Source organism: Rhinoraja longicauda, chromosome 18 (assembly GCF_053455715.1).
Source record: "Rhinoraja longicauda isolate Sanriku21f chromosome 18, sRhiLon1.1, whole genome shotgun sequence".
Taxonomy (NCBI): Eukaryota; Metazoa; Chordata; class Chondrichthyes; order Rajiformes; family Arhynchobatidae; genus Rhinoraja; species Rhinoraja longicauda.
In genome coordinates, this window is record NC_135970.1 from 33201177 (window position 1) to 33218507 (window position 17331).

The window sequence follows — 17331 nt, forward strand, 5'->3', positions numbered from 1 at the left end:
AATAAAGGGTGTAATTCCACAAATATGCGCAACTACTATTTTTCATTTTTCATAGTTTTTGTCATTGTGAAAATTCTGTGTGATTTTTTTAATCTGTAACTATTTTAAAGTTAATATGCCCTCAGGTCAATATTTTCTTCCCTTTAATTAGGAAAAGTCATTAACTTGAGTGCACGTGAATGCACTTCCAATTTTTAACAAATGATTTCTGACTAATTTGGCAGCAAGTAACTGGCACTGCAGTTTCTCATAGAACTATTTAGCAATTCAAATTATGTATTTTGCCAGTTTGAAATGTACATAGTTTGTGAAAAACATCACTAAAGATTAGCTTATGCAAGTTTATTAATAAAGCATTTGCACGAGAATATAGTTCTTGACTTGTTAAGAACCCTTCACTGAATACAGCATATGTACGGAAAGGACATCCATGGATATCCTTAACATGGATGATTAATTATTGGAGGGGTCTCTGCTCTTGCTATCTCCTTGGAGTCATAGAGTGATACATTGTGGAAACAGGCCCTTAAGTCCAACTTGCCCACACCAGCCAACATGCCCCATCTACAGAAGGCAGTGGAAGCCAATTCACTGGATGAATTTAAAAGAGAGTTAGATAGAGCTCTAGGGGCTAGTGGAATCAAGGGATATGGGGAGAAGGCAAGCACAGGTTATTGATTGTGGATGATCAGCCATGATCACAATGAATGGCGGTGCTGGCTCAAAGGGCCAAATGCCCTCCTGCACCTATTTTCTATGTTCCTACACTAATTCCACCTGCCTGCGTTTGGTTCATATCCCTCCAAACATGTCCTATCCATGTACCTGTCTAACTGTTTCTTAAACATTGGGATAGTCCCAGCCTCAACTACCTCGTCTGGCTGCTTGATCCCTACACCCACCTCCCTTTGTGTTAAAAAGTTACCCCTCAGATTCCTATTAAATCTTTTCCCCTTCACCTTGAACCTATGTCCTCTGGTCTTCGATTCCCCCACTCTGGGCAAGAGACTGCATCTACCTGATCTATTCCTCTCAAGATTTTATACACCTCTGTAAGATAAGTTCTATAAGATAACTTCTCCCCACAGTTCTCTCCAAAGCACGTTTGCCTAAATGTTGCACAGCCATACAGTAACCACCTAAAACACCAGGTGTTTCATTGCAAATTCATTTTCAAAACATTCCATTCTCATTAAAACCCCATAAACTGATTTTGTGATTCATTAGCACAACAACCACTATGCAAAGTGATATTTAATGTGGCAATTTTACAAAGTTTGGAGAAGGGAAATCTGATTGCCAGCCATCACTTCAGTGTGATATTTCAAGATTCTCCTGATGAGCTATTATACTCCATTGTGTTCAGGGTCACTTTTTCTTATAACAAACTTATTGCAGTCTTAACATTTTTTTGGCTTCCGGTAAAAAGTTTGACTAGATGAGTCAGAGGACTGAGTCATCGCGAACACTGGTTCGAGAAGTGCTGGACGAGCTAATTGGAGACTGCTTAATTAAACCAGAGCTCTCAGTTTAGTTAGTCCGATTGACATGCTGCGGATGTTTTTTTTTAACAACTACCAGACATTACATACACTTTCTTTCCCCCGTCATCCATTTTGTTCCCTGCGAAGTTACTGATCACAAGGATCGTCTCAAGAAGAGTACATATGTTTTTTTTCTCTCTCAAGTTACATCGTATGCATCAAATGAGGGTTATTTCTAAATACTGTAGGTATATTGGATTAAAAATGTTCCATAATTGTTCTGTAATCTCTTTTTTGCTCTGGTTTATTTTCACCCACATGTTTAGACCGTAATGTTGTATCCTTATTGTTTTGATGTGGTTATGCTTTATTCTTAATTGTTAACTATGTTTGTGTTGTCATTTGTGAGCGGAGCACCAAGGCACATTCCTTGTATATGCATACTTGGCCAATAAACATTCATTCATTCATTCATTCATTCATAATTAGCAAGCAAAATGGCAATCAATTGAAATTGAGACAAATTATTGTTAAATTATTGTTAAACTGAAATTGGCAGATGTACCATGTTTTAATTATGTAATAAAAGGATCTATAAAGAAGAAAAGTGTTCTTTTAAAATAATTTTACAGAATAACGGCTTTGTGGGCATGATTGTTTACAAAATATAGTGTCCATTGGAATTCTAGGTCAGAGGATTTGAGTAACGTTTCGGGTCTGAAGAAGGGTCTCGACCCCAAAACGTGACCCATTCCTTCTCTCCAGAGATGCTGCCTGGCTTGCTGAGTTACTTTAGCATTTTGTGTCTACCTTTGATTTAAACCAGCATCTGCAGTTCTTTCCTGCACAGAGAATTTGAGACCTTCTCTGTGGATTCAACTCAAGAACCTAGGCTGATTTTCCATCAGTGAGACTGTGAATGAGACAATGTTTTTCCAAGCAATCATTTAACTGAAGCCATAGGTTCTCATTGGGGCAGATGCTAAAGATCACGTGGCACTCATTTGAATTGTAGTGTTGTGGACATAAGGAATTACAGAGGCTGGTTTACAGAAAAAAGACACAAAATGCTGGAGTAACTCAGCAGGACAGGCGGCATCTCTGGAGAGAAGGAATGGGTGACATTTTGGGTTGAGACCCTTCTTCAGACTGGAGTAGTGGGTCAGTGGGTTCTCCGACCAATCTGACTGTCTCCGACTATATTTTAGCTCTGTTTGCTTTGTTGTTACCTTCTCCCAGCTGTTAATGATCTATTCTACATTTTCCTTGATCTCCATCCCCTTTGTCATGTTTTCACACCTTACATTACCTTGTGGAAACTAAAAACATGGTGCAGAGGGGTATGTTGTTGGCTTGTTGGTGCATTACTTCATTATCCTTGTTTAAGATTTTTGATGGACAAAATGATTTGTTTGTGTCTCCACATTGACAATCTTTAAACTCAAATATATTATTTTATATGGAAAAAAATGTGATGATCTTAAATAACTTCAAATATAATGCACACTGGGGACATGCCACATTCATTTTGTGCACTTTGATTCTTTCCAAAATTTCTGGGATAGAATCTGTACAGATAGGAAAGTTTCCTGAGAATGTAGAATCTGCTTTCTTTAAACTCTGTAGAAAAATGATGGTTTTTGAATGATTGAACTTCTTTAAATTTATTTTTACTCTGGCTATAAGAAACTGATCTCTCCTCTAGATGGACAAATTACCTTTTAATCTTGCAAGAAGTCCATTGAGAAAAGTTTTCAATGTTTAGTGGGTGATTTTGAACAGACCATCTCTAATCACGCAGGAAAGAGAGAGGGATGAAATACTTGCTTAAAATGAAAGTTGAAAATGAATAGGTTTCTGATCAGTTGGTCACATTGGCTCAAGAAATCCATAGCTTTGAATTGCCATTGGCATATAATTAAAGCCGTGGGTTTCTTGTGCTCATGTTCCAGTGGATTAATGAGCATAAGGACTGAAATACAAATGTATTCAGATCTACTATTTCCAAAATGCTGCACACTGAATCTCATTCATAAATTATCCAAATTCTTTAGTAAGCTGGAAACCCACCATATGTGACATTGTCCCATCTGCCACCCAACCCATCATTCTAAATGATGAAAGGAAGGACAGCACCTCGTATTGTACTCGAGCAGTTTACACCCCAACTATCCTCAAATGTATACATACGTACTATCTCTTTTCTCTGAAATATGGAATAAATACATTTTGGATCTTTGGACTTCGACATCTTTGAATATTGACTTCTCTAACTTCAAGTAACCCTTGCTCCTTCCCTCCCCTCTCTCCATCCCTCCCCATTCACAGTTCTCCGACCAGTCTGACTGTCTGCGACTACATTTTTATCTCTGTTTGCTTTGTTGTTACCTTCTCCCAGCTGTTAATGATATATTCTACATTTTCCTTGATCTCCATCCCCTTTGTCCTGAATTCACACCTTACATTACCTTATCTAAGTATCTCTCTCTCTTCCCCTGACATCAGTCTGAAGAAGGGTCTCAACCCGAAACGTCACCCATTCCTTCTCCAGAGATGCCTGTCCTGCTGAGTTACTCCAGCATTTTGCATCTACCGTCTTTTGAAATGTCTTGTGCACGAAGGTACTGCAGAGTCCGGATCTACTGGGTAGAACTTGTCCACCAGAGGGCTTCACAGTTATAGAGTGCTGATAATGCAAATTTTTACACTTCTTGTTTAAATTTCTGCTTCTTCAAGAAATCACCCCGTGAATACAAGAGCAAAATGGTTTGGTTCTGAACTTCATTCCAGGGCACCTCCGAACAATTCATAGAAACATAGGAAATAGGTGCAGGAGTAGACCATTCGGCCCTTCGAGCCAGCACTGCCACTCAATATAATCATGGCAGATCATCCAAAATCAGTACCCCGTTCCTGCATTCTCCCCATATCCCTTGATTCCATTAGCCCTGAGAGTTAAATCTAACTCTCCTTTGAAAACATCCAGTGAATTGGCCTCCACTGCCTTCTGTGGCAGATAATTTCACAGATTCACAACTCTCTGGGTGAAAAGGATTTTCCTCATCTCTGACCTAAATGGCCTCCCCCTTATTCTTAGTGATCCCGGGTTCTGGACTGCCCCAACATCAGGAACATTTTTCCTGCATCTTGCCTGTCCAATCCCTTAAGAATTGTATATGTTTCTATAAGATTCCCTCTCATTCTTCTAAATTCCAGTGAATACAAGCCCAGTTGACCCGTTCTTTCATGGTATGTGAGTTCCGCCATCCCGGGAATTAACCTGGTGAACCTATGCTGCACTCCCTCAATAGCAAGAATGTCCTTCCTCAAATTAGGAGACCAAAATTCACTATCTTAGAGATCCACATGCCTACTTAAAAACATAAGTAGAGTTTTAAAAACGTGGCTCGTGTCCTTTGGTCAGTTCACTTCCGTCAGTGATGTGAGCATCGTGTAAGGGAGATAATGTGACTCAAACCCTACTCACTTCAGTATAATTCAGAAGCGTTATGGTGGCATCTCCCTCTAGTCTGGATTGGATATATATAGCATGTACACCACAAAATCTCTCCAAAGGCAGTTCTAATTAACTCTTGATGAAGCGTGGCATAATGAAAGTCATTAAAACACAATTTCATACAAATTAAACATATCGATTAACCATTGTGTTGAAATTGGCTCAGTTCAATCAGACGAACTGATTGTGCAGTATATCATCACTCTTAGTCATACAACATGGAAACAGACCCTTCAAGCCAACTCGGTCATACCGACCAAGATGCCCCACCTAAGCTAGTCCCATTTGCCTAAATTTGGCACATCTCCCTCTAAACCTTTCCTTTCTATGCACCTGTCCAGGTGTCTTTTAAATATTGTTATTGCACCTGCCTCAACTACCTCCTCTGGCAGCTCGTTCTATACACCCACCACTCTCTGTCTGAGTAAAGTAGTTGCCCCTCAGGTTCCTATTAAATCTTTTCCCTCTCACCTTAAACCTATGAGTTCTGATTCTTGATTCTGGGTAAAAGGCTCTGTGCATATTTTACCCAATTTATTCCCCTCGTGATTTTATACACTATAAGATCACCCCTTAGTTTCCTGCGCTCCATGGAATAAAGTTCTAGCCTGCTCAACCTCTCCTGATAACTTTGTGTCAATGCGATGCCCTCTTTATAAATGGGCGGGGGCACTGAATCCTTTGTCCCTACAATCAACACTTGGATTGTGACATCCCAGACAGCTGCTTCTGGTGCTTTGTGCTTTGCAAAGTGCAGGCAAAGCCTGTTGTCGGATGGCTACTCACTTCAGTAAGGTGCCAAAGTCAAATTCATGGAAGAACTTAGTGGGTCAAGCAACATCTGTGGAGGTAATGGGATAATCATCGTTTTGGATCATGAGCCTGCATCAGGTCTCAACAGAGGTGTCATGGCCTGTTGAGGTTTGACAAATTTGGGATTGTTTTGTCTGGATTGCTGGTGGTTCAGGGGAGACCTGATAGAAGTGTGTGCCACTAAAAAGGCAATACGAGGAGAAAAGATGAGGTACGAGGGTAAACTAGCCAATAATATAAAGGAGGATAGCAAAAGTTTTTTTAGGTACGTGAAGAGGAAAAAAATAGTCAAGGCAAATGTGGGTCCCTTGAAGACAGAAGCAGGGGAATTTATTATGGGGAACAAAGAAATGGCAGACGAGTTAAACCGTTACTTTGGATCTGTCTTCACTGAGGAAGATACACACAATCTCCCAAATGTTCTAGGGGCTGGAGAACCTAGGGTGATGGAGGAACTGAAGGAAATCCACATTAGGCAGGAAATGGTTTTGGGTAGACTGATGGGACTGAAGGCTGATAAATCCCCAGGGCCTGATGGTCTGCATCCCAGAGTACTTAAGGAGGTGGCTCTAGAAATAGTGGAAGCATTGGAGATCATTTTTCAATGTTCTATAGATTCAGGATCAGTTCCTGTGGATTGGAGAATAGCAAATGTTATCCCACTTTTTAAGAAAGGAGGGAGAGAGAAAACGGGTAATTATAGACCAGTTAGTCTGACATCAGTGGTGGGGAAAATGCTGGAGTCAATTATAAAAGACGAAATTGCTGAGCATTTGGATAGCAGTAACGGGATCGTTCCGAGTCAGCATGGATTTACGAAGGGGAAATCATGCTTGACAAATCTACTGGAATTTTTTGAGGATGTAACTAGGAAAATTGACAAGGGAGAGTCAGTGGATGTGGTGTACCTCGACTTTCAGAAAGCCTTCGACAAGGTCCCACATAGGAGATTAGTGGGCAAAATTAGGGCACATGGTATTGGGGGTAGGGTACTGACATGGATAGAAAATTGGTTAACAGACAGAAAGCAAAGAGTGGGGATAAATGGGTCCCTTTCGGAATGGCAGGCAGTGACCAGTGGGGTACCGCAAGGTTCGGTGCTGGGACCCCAGCTATTTACGATATACATTAATGACTTAGACGAAGGGATTAAAAGTACCATTAGCAAATTTGCAGATGATACTAAGTTGGGGGGTAGTGTGAATTGTGAGGAAGATGCAATAAGGCTGCAGGGTGACCTGGACAGGTTGTGTGAGTGGGCGGATACATGGCAGATGCAGTTTAATGTAGATAAGTGTGAGGTTATTCACTTTGGAAGTAAGAATAGAAAGGCAGATTATTATCTGAATGGTGTCAAGTTAGGAGGAGGGGGAGTTCAACGAGATCTGGGTGTCCTAGTGCATCAGTCAATGAAAGGAAGCATGCAGGTTCAGCAGGCAGTGAAGAAAGCCAATGGAATGTTGGCCTTCGTAACAAGAGGAGTTGAGTATAGGAGCAAAGAGGTCCTTCTACAGTTGTACCGGGCCCTGGTGAGACCGCACCTGGAGTACTGTGTGCAGTTTTGGTCTCCAAATTTGAGGAAGGATATTCTTGCTATGGAGGGCGTGCAGCGTAGGTTCACTAGATTAATTCCCGGAATGGCGGGACTGTCGTATGTTGAAAGGCTGGAGCGATTGGGCTTGTATACACTGGAATTTAGAAGGATGAGGGGGGATCTTATTGAAACATATAAGATAATTAGGGGATTGGACACATTAGAGGCAGATAACATGTTCCCAATGTTGGGGGAGTCCAGAACAAGGGGCCACAGTTTGAGAATAAGGGGTAGGCCATTTAGAACGGAGATGAGGAAGAACTTTTTCAGTCAGAGGGTGGTGAAGGTGTGGAATTCTCTGCCTCAGAAGGCAGTGGAGGCCAGTTCGTTGGATGCTTTCAAGAGAGAGCTGGATAGAGCTCTTAAGGATAGCGGAGTGAGGGGGTATGGGGAGAAGGCAGGAACGGGGTACTGATTGATAGTGATCAGCCATGATCGCATTGAATGGCGGTGCTGGCTCGAAGGGCTGAATGGCCTACTCCTGCACCTATTGTCTATTGTCTATTGTCTAAAAACACCTTTAAGGAGTGATCAAAATGTGGAGCTGGCTGCTCTGAGTACTTGATATTTATTTCATAAATGTCTTCAAGAGGCGACTGGTTAAGCATATGGAGGGAAAAGAGTGACGTATTAATAGAATTGTATGAAGCTAAGGGTTTTTGTGGAGTCTAGACACTGCTAATAGTTGTGCGGTAGAGTTGGCTGCTTCTGTGTTATTAATTATTTATAATTCAAATGTTCAGATTTCTGAGATAGACACAAAAAGCTGGAGTAACTCAGCGGGTCAGACAGTATCTCTGGAGAAAAGGAATGGGTGACGTTTCAGTTCGAGACCCGTCTACAGGCAGACTTGCAGTCTGAAGAAGTGTCTCGACCCGAAACGTCACCACTTCCTTTCCTCCAGAGACGCTGCCTGACCCGCTGAGCTACTCCAGTTTATTTTGTGTCTGTCTTCAGTTTAAGCCACCATCTGCAGTTCCTTCCACCATTGGTTTCCTCCCACTCTCCAAAGACGTACAGGTATGTAGCTTAATTGACTTGGTAAATGTTAAAAAAAAATTGTCCCTAGTGTGTGTAGGATAGTGCTAATATGTGGGGATCGCTGGTCGGTGCGGACCTGGTGTGCCGAAGGGCCTGTTTCCACGCTGTATCTCTAAATTAAACCATTGCTCATATTTCAACCTGACCAAAAATTAGCTGTTGTACTTGCCTAGTTAGTTGCAAAATTGTGCAAAAATAATTTATGGGAAAGATAATTTAATTTACTGGAAAACACTCAATACTTTTCCAAACGATGTCCAAATTACTCACTGAAGAACCCTCCGCCCTTCATATCCCACCAGGTCAGTTCATTTTAATTTTGAAGATCGATAAAGCTTTGTTAAGCAAATGTGTAAAATCTGATGTAAAATGGAAGACAAAGGAATGGAGTCAGATCTGCCATGATTACACTGAATGGGTAAACAGACTTGAGGGGCTGAATGGACTGATCTGACTTTCCCATATCCAAGTAAGTGGCTCCAATATTTGAATGCAGTGTTAATTGTTGAATTAATGTACCGCAGCTGCGCTTGCTATAGATTGCAGTATTTGTGTTTTCACAATGGAAATTTATCCTACTAAATGGATTAGCAGCAAGATTTGTAATTATTGCCACTTGATTGCAGAATTACATGAATTATAATGATGTAAATGTACATCTGACAATGATCCTTTGTTGACAGAAAAATAATGTTGTTGATCTTCAAGGAAAAATATTCTCATTAGCCTTTCTAATGAGCAGACATTGTCAGAATGAAATCTCGTAGATCAGGCAGTATATGCTCTCAAATAATTAGGATGAAATACCACTTACAAAGTTTAAATTTGATATGTTGATATACAAGTTATTATGCAACAATGTCCAGTAAACTTGTTAATGAATGTGGCCAATTTCTAGGCTAAAGCAATATGCCGCACTAAATATTTGTCTCGTGTCTATTTTGCACAGGTGCTTTCTTCCAAATAATGTCAGTTCATTACCAGTAATTCACCAGGTTCACTCTTCCATTAAAAACCTTTCTGTTGGAATCCTCACCCGATCATTAAACAAAACATTCATTTTAATAGTCTTGTGTAAATTGTTATTCGTCCTTAGTATTCTTCCTCCTCAAGATAAGTGTGAGAAAAATTAAAAGGAATAAAAGGAACTGTTTTGGTTTATTGAATGTAATCAACTGAATGTATGCACCCATCTCATTATCTAATCCAAACCAACTCGATTAGGTATCACAGTAGCAGCAATGACCGGTCGTACATTTACCTTATCTTAATATTGCATATTAGTAGACATTAGGGGCAGCACAGTGGCGCAGTGGTAGAGTTGCTGCCTTACAGAGACATGGTTTGATCCTGACTGTGGGTGCTGTCTTTATGGAGTTTGTACGTTCTCCCTATGACTGCGTGGGTTTTCTCCGGGTGCTCCGATTTCCTCTCGCGCTCCAAAGACGTACAGGGTTGTAGGTTAATTGGCTTCTGTAAAATTGTCCCTTGTATGTAGGATAGTGTTAATGTCGGATTGTTGGTCTCGGTGGGTCGAAGGGCCTGTTTCCACACTGCATCACTAAAGTCTAAAGTAAGCTGCAAAACTAAGAGAAAGTGGCAACCAATTGTTGACCATTAGGATTTTGCTTGTCCGGTTTACAAGTGTCACCAGAGTAAATGGATGAAATAGTGCTCTATTATATGTTAGTTTCCTTACGATGAATTGCTTTGGGCAGGTCCCTATTATGGTACCAATGGCGCTGTCAGGTTGAACGAGGCAAGATGTCAAAAACAGCAGTAGGAGAAGCAGACATCCCATGAACAGGCAGATAGGAGCCCTTTCAACACATCTGCCGATGGATGGCACGTCTGTTATCTGCAGCAATGCTCCCTCAGTAATTTGCTGAAGTGCCACTGGTCATGTGTTTGGCTCTGCATCCAAACTTACAGTGAACACAAGTCAAGTCAAGTTTATTTGTCACATACACATACACGATGTGCAGTGAAATGAAAGTGGCAATGCCTGCGGTTTGTGCCAAAAAAACTTAAATAAATCTACATTCACGGAGTCAATCAGCTCTTTGTGCCCGTCACATATGAAAATTGACCAAATTTAATATTGTTGTGTGTGTATCTGTGTGCGCATGTGGTGTGTGTGTCGAACCAAAGAGCCCTTTTGTAAGCTGAAGGGAATGTTGAGAGAGCTGAAGTTTTAACTACCTGTTTCTTTCTCTGAACATCTGGGGCCAGGCTGTCAATATTAGTGGGAAAGAATTGCAGGTGCTCGTTTAAATCAAAGAAAGATACAAAATGCTGGAGTAACTCAGCGGGACAGGAAGCATCTTTGGAGAGAAGGAATGGGTGACGTTTTGGGTTGAGACCCTTCTTCAGACCCGAGTTAATAAGTCAATAAGAGTTACGTCAACACATAATTAACAATAATGATTCTGTCGAGTCTGGATTCATAAATTTAAACATTTCCTCATTAAAATATTTAAACAGGATGGTGTTTTTTTTCATGGTTCTGGACAAGAGTAAGGTAGTTACATGCTGAGACATGAAAGGTCACCCGAACTGTTTCACGATAATAGGTTTTCCTTTTTCTTCATTTTTTAATCCCACCAACCTCCATATTTAATGATATTCCTTCAAAACTGCCACGCAACAAGATGCCGCCATCAGACATACCTTTCCCTCCTCCATTTTAAGCATCCCGAGGGTTTCCCTCAATGTACTTGACTCACTCTGCCATTTCCAACTGTGCCCATTCTCCCATTCATACACCTTCTCATGCAACCTTGGACAATGCCACACCTGCCCTTTCACTCAAAACCCTCCTTCCAGATGAAGGAGCAATTATAGAGTGATAGAGTGAAACAGCGTGGAAACAGGCCCCTCGGCCCAACTTGCCCCAGCTACACTAGTCCCACCTGCCCGCGTTTGGTCCAAATTCTCTTGCTTTTTTTTTCCGAATTTGGTGTGCTGCATTCAGTGCTGAGAATATGGACTTTTCTATGCAGGCGAAGTTAAACATAGATAGGTGACTTGTCTGGCACAACATCTCCATTCACAATGCAAGGATGGCAGAACTTCCAGTTGCCTGTCGCTTTAATTCCTCGTCCCCACCCTGTTCTGTCTTGCCTCATTCTCTTTGGCCTCTTGGTGTTCCAATGAAGTCTAATGTAAGCTCAAGAAACAACATCGCATCTTTCATCTAGGCAGAGCTTGTAGCCCTTAGGGCTTCACACTGAATTCAACAAAGTCAATTTACAAATGTTTTAGTTTGCATCAGGACTGATCAGTTCTGGTGTAAGAGCAAGGCAACTTGGGGATGCTGGTAGTGTATGTGGGAGGGGATGGTAGAGTTGACATTTTCAATCCATGATCTTCCATTGTAGAGGGTAGCTTACTAGGTCATTGGCTCTATCTCTTCCTACAGCGATACAACTGGGCCTCTGGACTGTTTCCAGTGTTATTTGTAGGAAGGAACTGCAGATGCTGGTTTAAATCGAAGATAGACACAAAATGCTGGAGTAACTCAGCGGGACAGGCAGCATTTCTGTAGAGAAGGAATGGGTGACGTTTTGGGTCGAGACCCTTCTTCAGACTGAAGCGTTATTTGCTTCAAATTTCCACCAGTTTTTTAGTTTTACTTTTAGATTTCTGACAAATTGTGAGTTTTCTCAGTATTTCACTCCCCCGTATTTTGTGCTTTCATTTCTAATTCATAGCATCTGCAATTTTTTTTCTTGCGTTTTGTCATTTTACCCCATGATGTGTAGCTAATGAATGCCAGTGGTCTATTGAAATAGCAGTAAGACATGTAAGATCAATACAGGCTAAAGAAGATAACGGTAACTTAAGCCTAATTCATGCATGCTTGGAACCAGGTGGTCTAGATAGTTAACCAAGATGGAGATGATGGGGTATTGGTGGTCACTGTTAGCTCACGTACGTTGCAGTGGGTGACAATGAGAGGCTATCGCGGCAACTGATTAGACTTAAGACTTTAAAGATATAGCAAAAGAAACAGGCCCTTTGGCCTACCGAATCCACGCCGGCTAGCGATCACGCCGTACACTAGCACTATCCTACACACTAGGGCCAATTTACAATTTACGGAAGCCAATTAACCTACAAACCTGCACGTCTTTGGAACGTAGGAGGAAACCGGAACAACCAGGAGAAAACGCACATGGTTACAGGGAGAACATACAAGCTCCGTACAGACAGCACCCGTAGTCAGAATCAAACCTGGGTCTCTGGCGCTGTAAGGCAGCAACTCTACCTCTGTGCCACCATGCTGCCCACAAGTCATGGGCATTTCAGGGCGGCACGGTGGCACCGCGGTAGAGTTGCTGCCTTACAGTGAATGCAGCGCCCGGAGACTCGGGTTCGATCCTGACTACGGGTGCTGTACTGTACGGAGTTTGTACGTTCTCCCTGTGACCTGCGTGGGTTTTCTCCGAGATCTTCAGTTTCCTCCCACGCTCCAAAGACGTACAGGTTTGTAGGTTAATTGGCTGGGCAAATGTAAAAAAAAATGTCCCTAGTGGGTGTAGGATAGTGTTAATGTGCGGGGATCGCTGGGCGGCGCGGACCCAGTGGGCCGAAGGGCCTGTTTCTGCGCTGTATCTCTAAATATGGCTGTAAAGGAACATCCCATCAATTATGAAAACACTTGTCAATCACCAGAACATTTTCTTACTCAAATTTAATTGGCATTTTTGTCTTTTTTTTCTCGCCAGGTATTTCTAGATATGACTTTTGGAGCAGGAGGCCATACAAAGGCAATCCTTTCCCAAGCTCCTGACATCTCGGTCTTTGCCCTTGACAGAGATCCAATGGCATATGGAATTGCTCAACAAGTTTCAGAAACGTATCAGTAAGTACCTCATAGACTGGTGGAAGACAATTACATTCTTTTGTAAGCAGAAAATTCAAGAATAATCAACAAATTTATGACAATTTAAAATTATCAGTAGCATTTTAATTCTGGTGTTGCTACTTATTAATTAATTCATTAACAAAGGAACTTCGACACAGTGTTGGAATGTACGTCGTAAAAGCAAGCAATCAATAAATATGTCCAAAGCTGCAGTATTAACTTGCAATGTAGAACTCAAATCTAATCAAACTAAGGAAGTGTGACTAGATCTGCAAAAGCAATTTTTAAACGCAGTTTTATAAAATGCCGACTTTAATATCACTGCATGGTAAGTTTCCGGGATATGCAGAACCACCGGGATATGCAGAACCCGTGGACTATCAAGAGTAAGTTTTGTCGTATAATAAAAGCCACACGCACGTGTAGTGACTTCTGGTGGTTCGGTATGAAGCAAAGTTTTAAGCTGCAGACAAAATGCACTCATAGAGAGTTAGATATAGCTCTTATGGGAATCAATGGGGAGAAAACGGGAATGGGGTGCTGATTTAGGATGATCAGCCATGATCATATTGAATGGCGGCTGGCTCGAAGGGCCGAATGGCCTATTCCTGCACCTATTTTCTATGTTTCTATGTTAAATGCTATTTTACATGTTAACTTCTTCGACAAAAAGATAATGAACGCGATTGTGTTTATTTAAACGCATTAATTTCCTTTCTACAACATGCAGCCCAGTAAGATTGCAAGAAATCATAAGCCCTGATACAGATGAGCATTTTCAATGCTGACCCCATGGCCACTGCATGTCCACGTTTATTGACCATTGTTTTGATGTAGTATTTCCCTTTCGAAGAACTTGTGCACTTGGACATTTTAATGGACTGACGATGGAAAATGTTATCGCCTATTTCAACTCCAAGCGAGAATTGACTTGCTCAATTTATTGAACATTTTGACGTACTTGTCTCTTAGGATAAACTTCCAGAAGTGCACCAGTCTGCTTGGGTGTGCATTGATAGTATTCGCCACAATCCTTGCGTCATACCTTTGTTTCTAAATAATTTGCTAACAGGTCACTGGAAGGTTTGAAATTGATTATTGCATTTGCTCTGATGTTCATCCAGTTCAGACAGTCGGTATGGATGCTGGATGCTGGGCAATCGCTTCTTGAAAACTGGGTTAGAAAGATTTTTATTGTTTGGGATTAGGAACACGTATAAACCTTTTTGAGGCATGACTAACGATGGAACGTATTAGTTGGAAATAAAGATTTGGCCAGTATGGCAGTGAATGGAGAGTTTGACGAAATACATTACATTTCAAGCAATTATATAAAGCACGACACCAGGTGGGCCCAAATCTCCCCTGCATTGGTGCAGCACCCTCTCCTCCCCCACTCCCCTCCTCCCCCCCACCCCCTCCCACTCACATCTACCCCCTCTCCCCTCCCCTCCTTCCCCCACTCCCCCCTTCCCCCCCCCCCTCCACCACCCCCCCCCCCCCCCCACCCCTCTGGCTGTCGTTTGGGTCGAGACCCTTCCTTTATTCTTCTGAAGAAGGGTCTCGACCCGAAACGTCGCCCATTCCTTCTCTCCAGAGATGGATGCTGCCTGTCCCGCTGAATTACTCTAGCATTTTGTGTCTATCTCAACAGATATTGGAATCGACGCATTCAGCACCTTGGATTTCCTCCCTCAATTCTTGGATCCCATCAAGATTTGAATTGACATTTTCGTTTGGATAACTAGAAATTCCAATTTCTGGTGTGGGAGTGAACTGAGAGATGTTTAGCAAGGAGAGCAAGGCAGAAAAGGAACGTCGATGCGTGACTGTTACAATTGGATAGAACAAAATTGCTTAAGCTGTGCTTAGATGCACAGAGTCTCTTACTCAGAGTAGGTGAATCGAGGACCAGAGGACATAAGTTTAAGGTGAAGGGGAAAAGATTTAATAGGAATCTGAGGGGTAACTTTTTCACACAAAGGATGGTGAATGTATGGAACAAGCTGCCCGAGGATGTAGTTTAGGCAGGGACTATCTCAACATTTAAGGAACAGTTAGACAGGTACATGGATAGGAAAGGTTTGGAGGAATATGGACCAAACGCAGGCAGGTGGGACTAGTGTACATGGGACATGTTGGCTGGTGTGAGCAAGTTGGGCTGAAGGCCCTGTTTCTACGCTGTATCACTCTATGACTCTCTAACACATGTTTTCTTTTTTTTTCTGAGACTAAATTTCAGAAAAAAGCACATGATGCCAAAGATCTGGATTGTCAGCCATTTAGTTCTAGCCTTTCCCTCACTTCACACATCCTTTACAAATTGCTTCCTATTCAAGCGTCAAACTTGGTGATAGGGCATGCTTTTCTAAATTGTAAAGGATGTCAGTAATGTGCCATGAATTAATTTTCCCTATGCTAATGCCCAACAGTAAACTTAGTTTAGTCTAGTTTAGAGATAAGCATGGAAACAGGCGTTTTGGCTTACCGAGTCCACGCCAACCAGCGATCGCCCGTTCACACTAGTTCTATTAAATGTTCTCTTCACATCATCGTCTATATCTCTCGTTTCCCTTATCCCTAACCAGTCTTAGAAGGGTCTTGAACCGAAACATCACCCATGCCTTCTTTCCAGAGATGCTGCCTGTCCCGCTGAGCGAGTTCAGCTTTTTGGGACTGTCGTCGGTTTAAACCAGCATCTGCAGTTCCTTCCTACACACTAGTTTTATGTTATCCCACTTTCTCATCCACTCCCTACACACTACACACAGTCGCACACAATTTACAGAGGGCCAATTAGCCCACGAACCTGCACGTCCTATGGATAGGGTGGGGAGGGGGTGGGGAACCAGAGCGCACGAAGGAAACCAATGCAGTCATTGGGAAAACGTGCAAACTCCACACAGACAGCACTCGAGGTCAGGATCGAACACGGTGCTGTCTCTGCTGCTGTGAGGCAGCATCTCTACCATCTGCACCACTGTGCTGCCCTGTAATTGTGGCAGACAGTAAAACAAGGAAGCTGGTCAGCATAATTTACCTTCACAAACACAATTTTCAAAAGCAGTTGCTGAATTGCGGCACCGGTAGTGGTAGCCCTGACAAATTGTCTACTTTTCTTCCCACTGGTTTGAAAGTGCTGGAGCCAATTGCAATCCCCATTATGACCATGGCTGAGATTAATTTGTCACAAAACAAGATCAAATGTTGGGCCCGAACCGACTTGTACAGTCCACCACATTGTATGGTGGGCTTATTTATTAAAGTAGTTGTGTGAGTATAATATTAAGGATCTAAACAAACATGAAGAACTAACCTTAACCTAAACAATTAAAACAAAACTCCTACAGTGCTTATGCATTTCAGTCATATGTAGGTAGCCTCTGGTACAAAATATGTTACTAATTTCTCTGAGATGTTTAAAGACTGCTTAACTATTCAGATAGTTAAAGAAACAAACTCGAATCTGATGTACGGTGTGTTGATTTAGTCAAGATCAATGCACTGTTTGGCAGTATTTCCACAGGGGATTCTAGGCTGAATCACAGAGAATCCTCCAAGTACTACTGAAATTCCTGTCAATTCCCCTGTGATTAGAATGAAATTAAATAATTGTCATGGTAAATCAATAAGATTAATTGTAAATTGGAGCAGTTGCCAAATGGGATTTTCAAAATGGAAACTTTTTCAATTGAACTAGGTTTATTCAATTAAGTTTAAAGAAAAATGGTGTTATCAACTATGGACATTAATCGAATTGTATTTTGTTTGTGCATTCACAATTTGGCCAGATATGGGGTGCTCTGTGTATATAGCTGAAAATTCTGCTTCTGGAGATGTAGATTATTCACAAAAGATATCAGGTTCTCGTCCTGAAACGTCACCCATTCCTAATCTCCAGAGATGCTGCCTGTCTCCCGCTGAGTCACTCCAGCTTTTTGTGTCTGTCACAGGCCCACAGAATCCACATTGACCTTTGATCACCCGTTCACACTAGTTTTACGTTATCGCA

General features: G+C 41.8%; 1 protein-coding gene across 1 annotated transcript in view; it reads left to right on the top strand.

Moving 5' to 3' along the window:
* The window catches only part of mettl15 (methyltransferase 15, mitochondrial 12S rRNA N4-cytidine), a 46184-nt gene that overhangs the window by 4964 nt on the left and 23889 nt on the right, over positions 1 to 17331 (top strand). The window contains exon 2 of the mRNA XM_078414858.1: positions 13180 to 13316. Coding sequence (XP_078270984.1) covers positions 13180 to 13316 — 137 coding nt within the window. The remainder of the gene's footprint in view (positions 1 to 13179; positions 13317 to 17331) is intronic.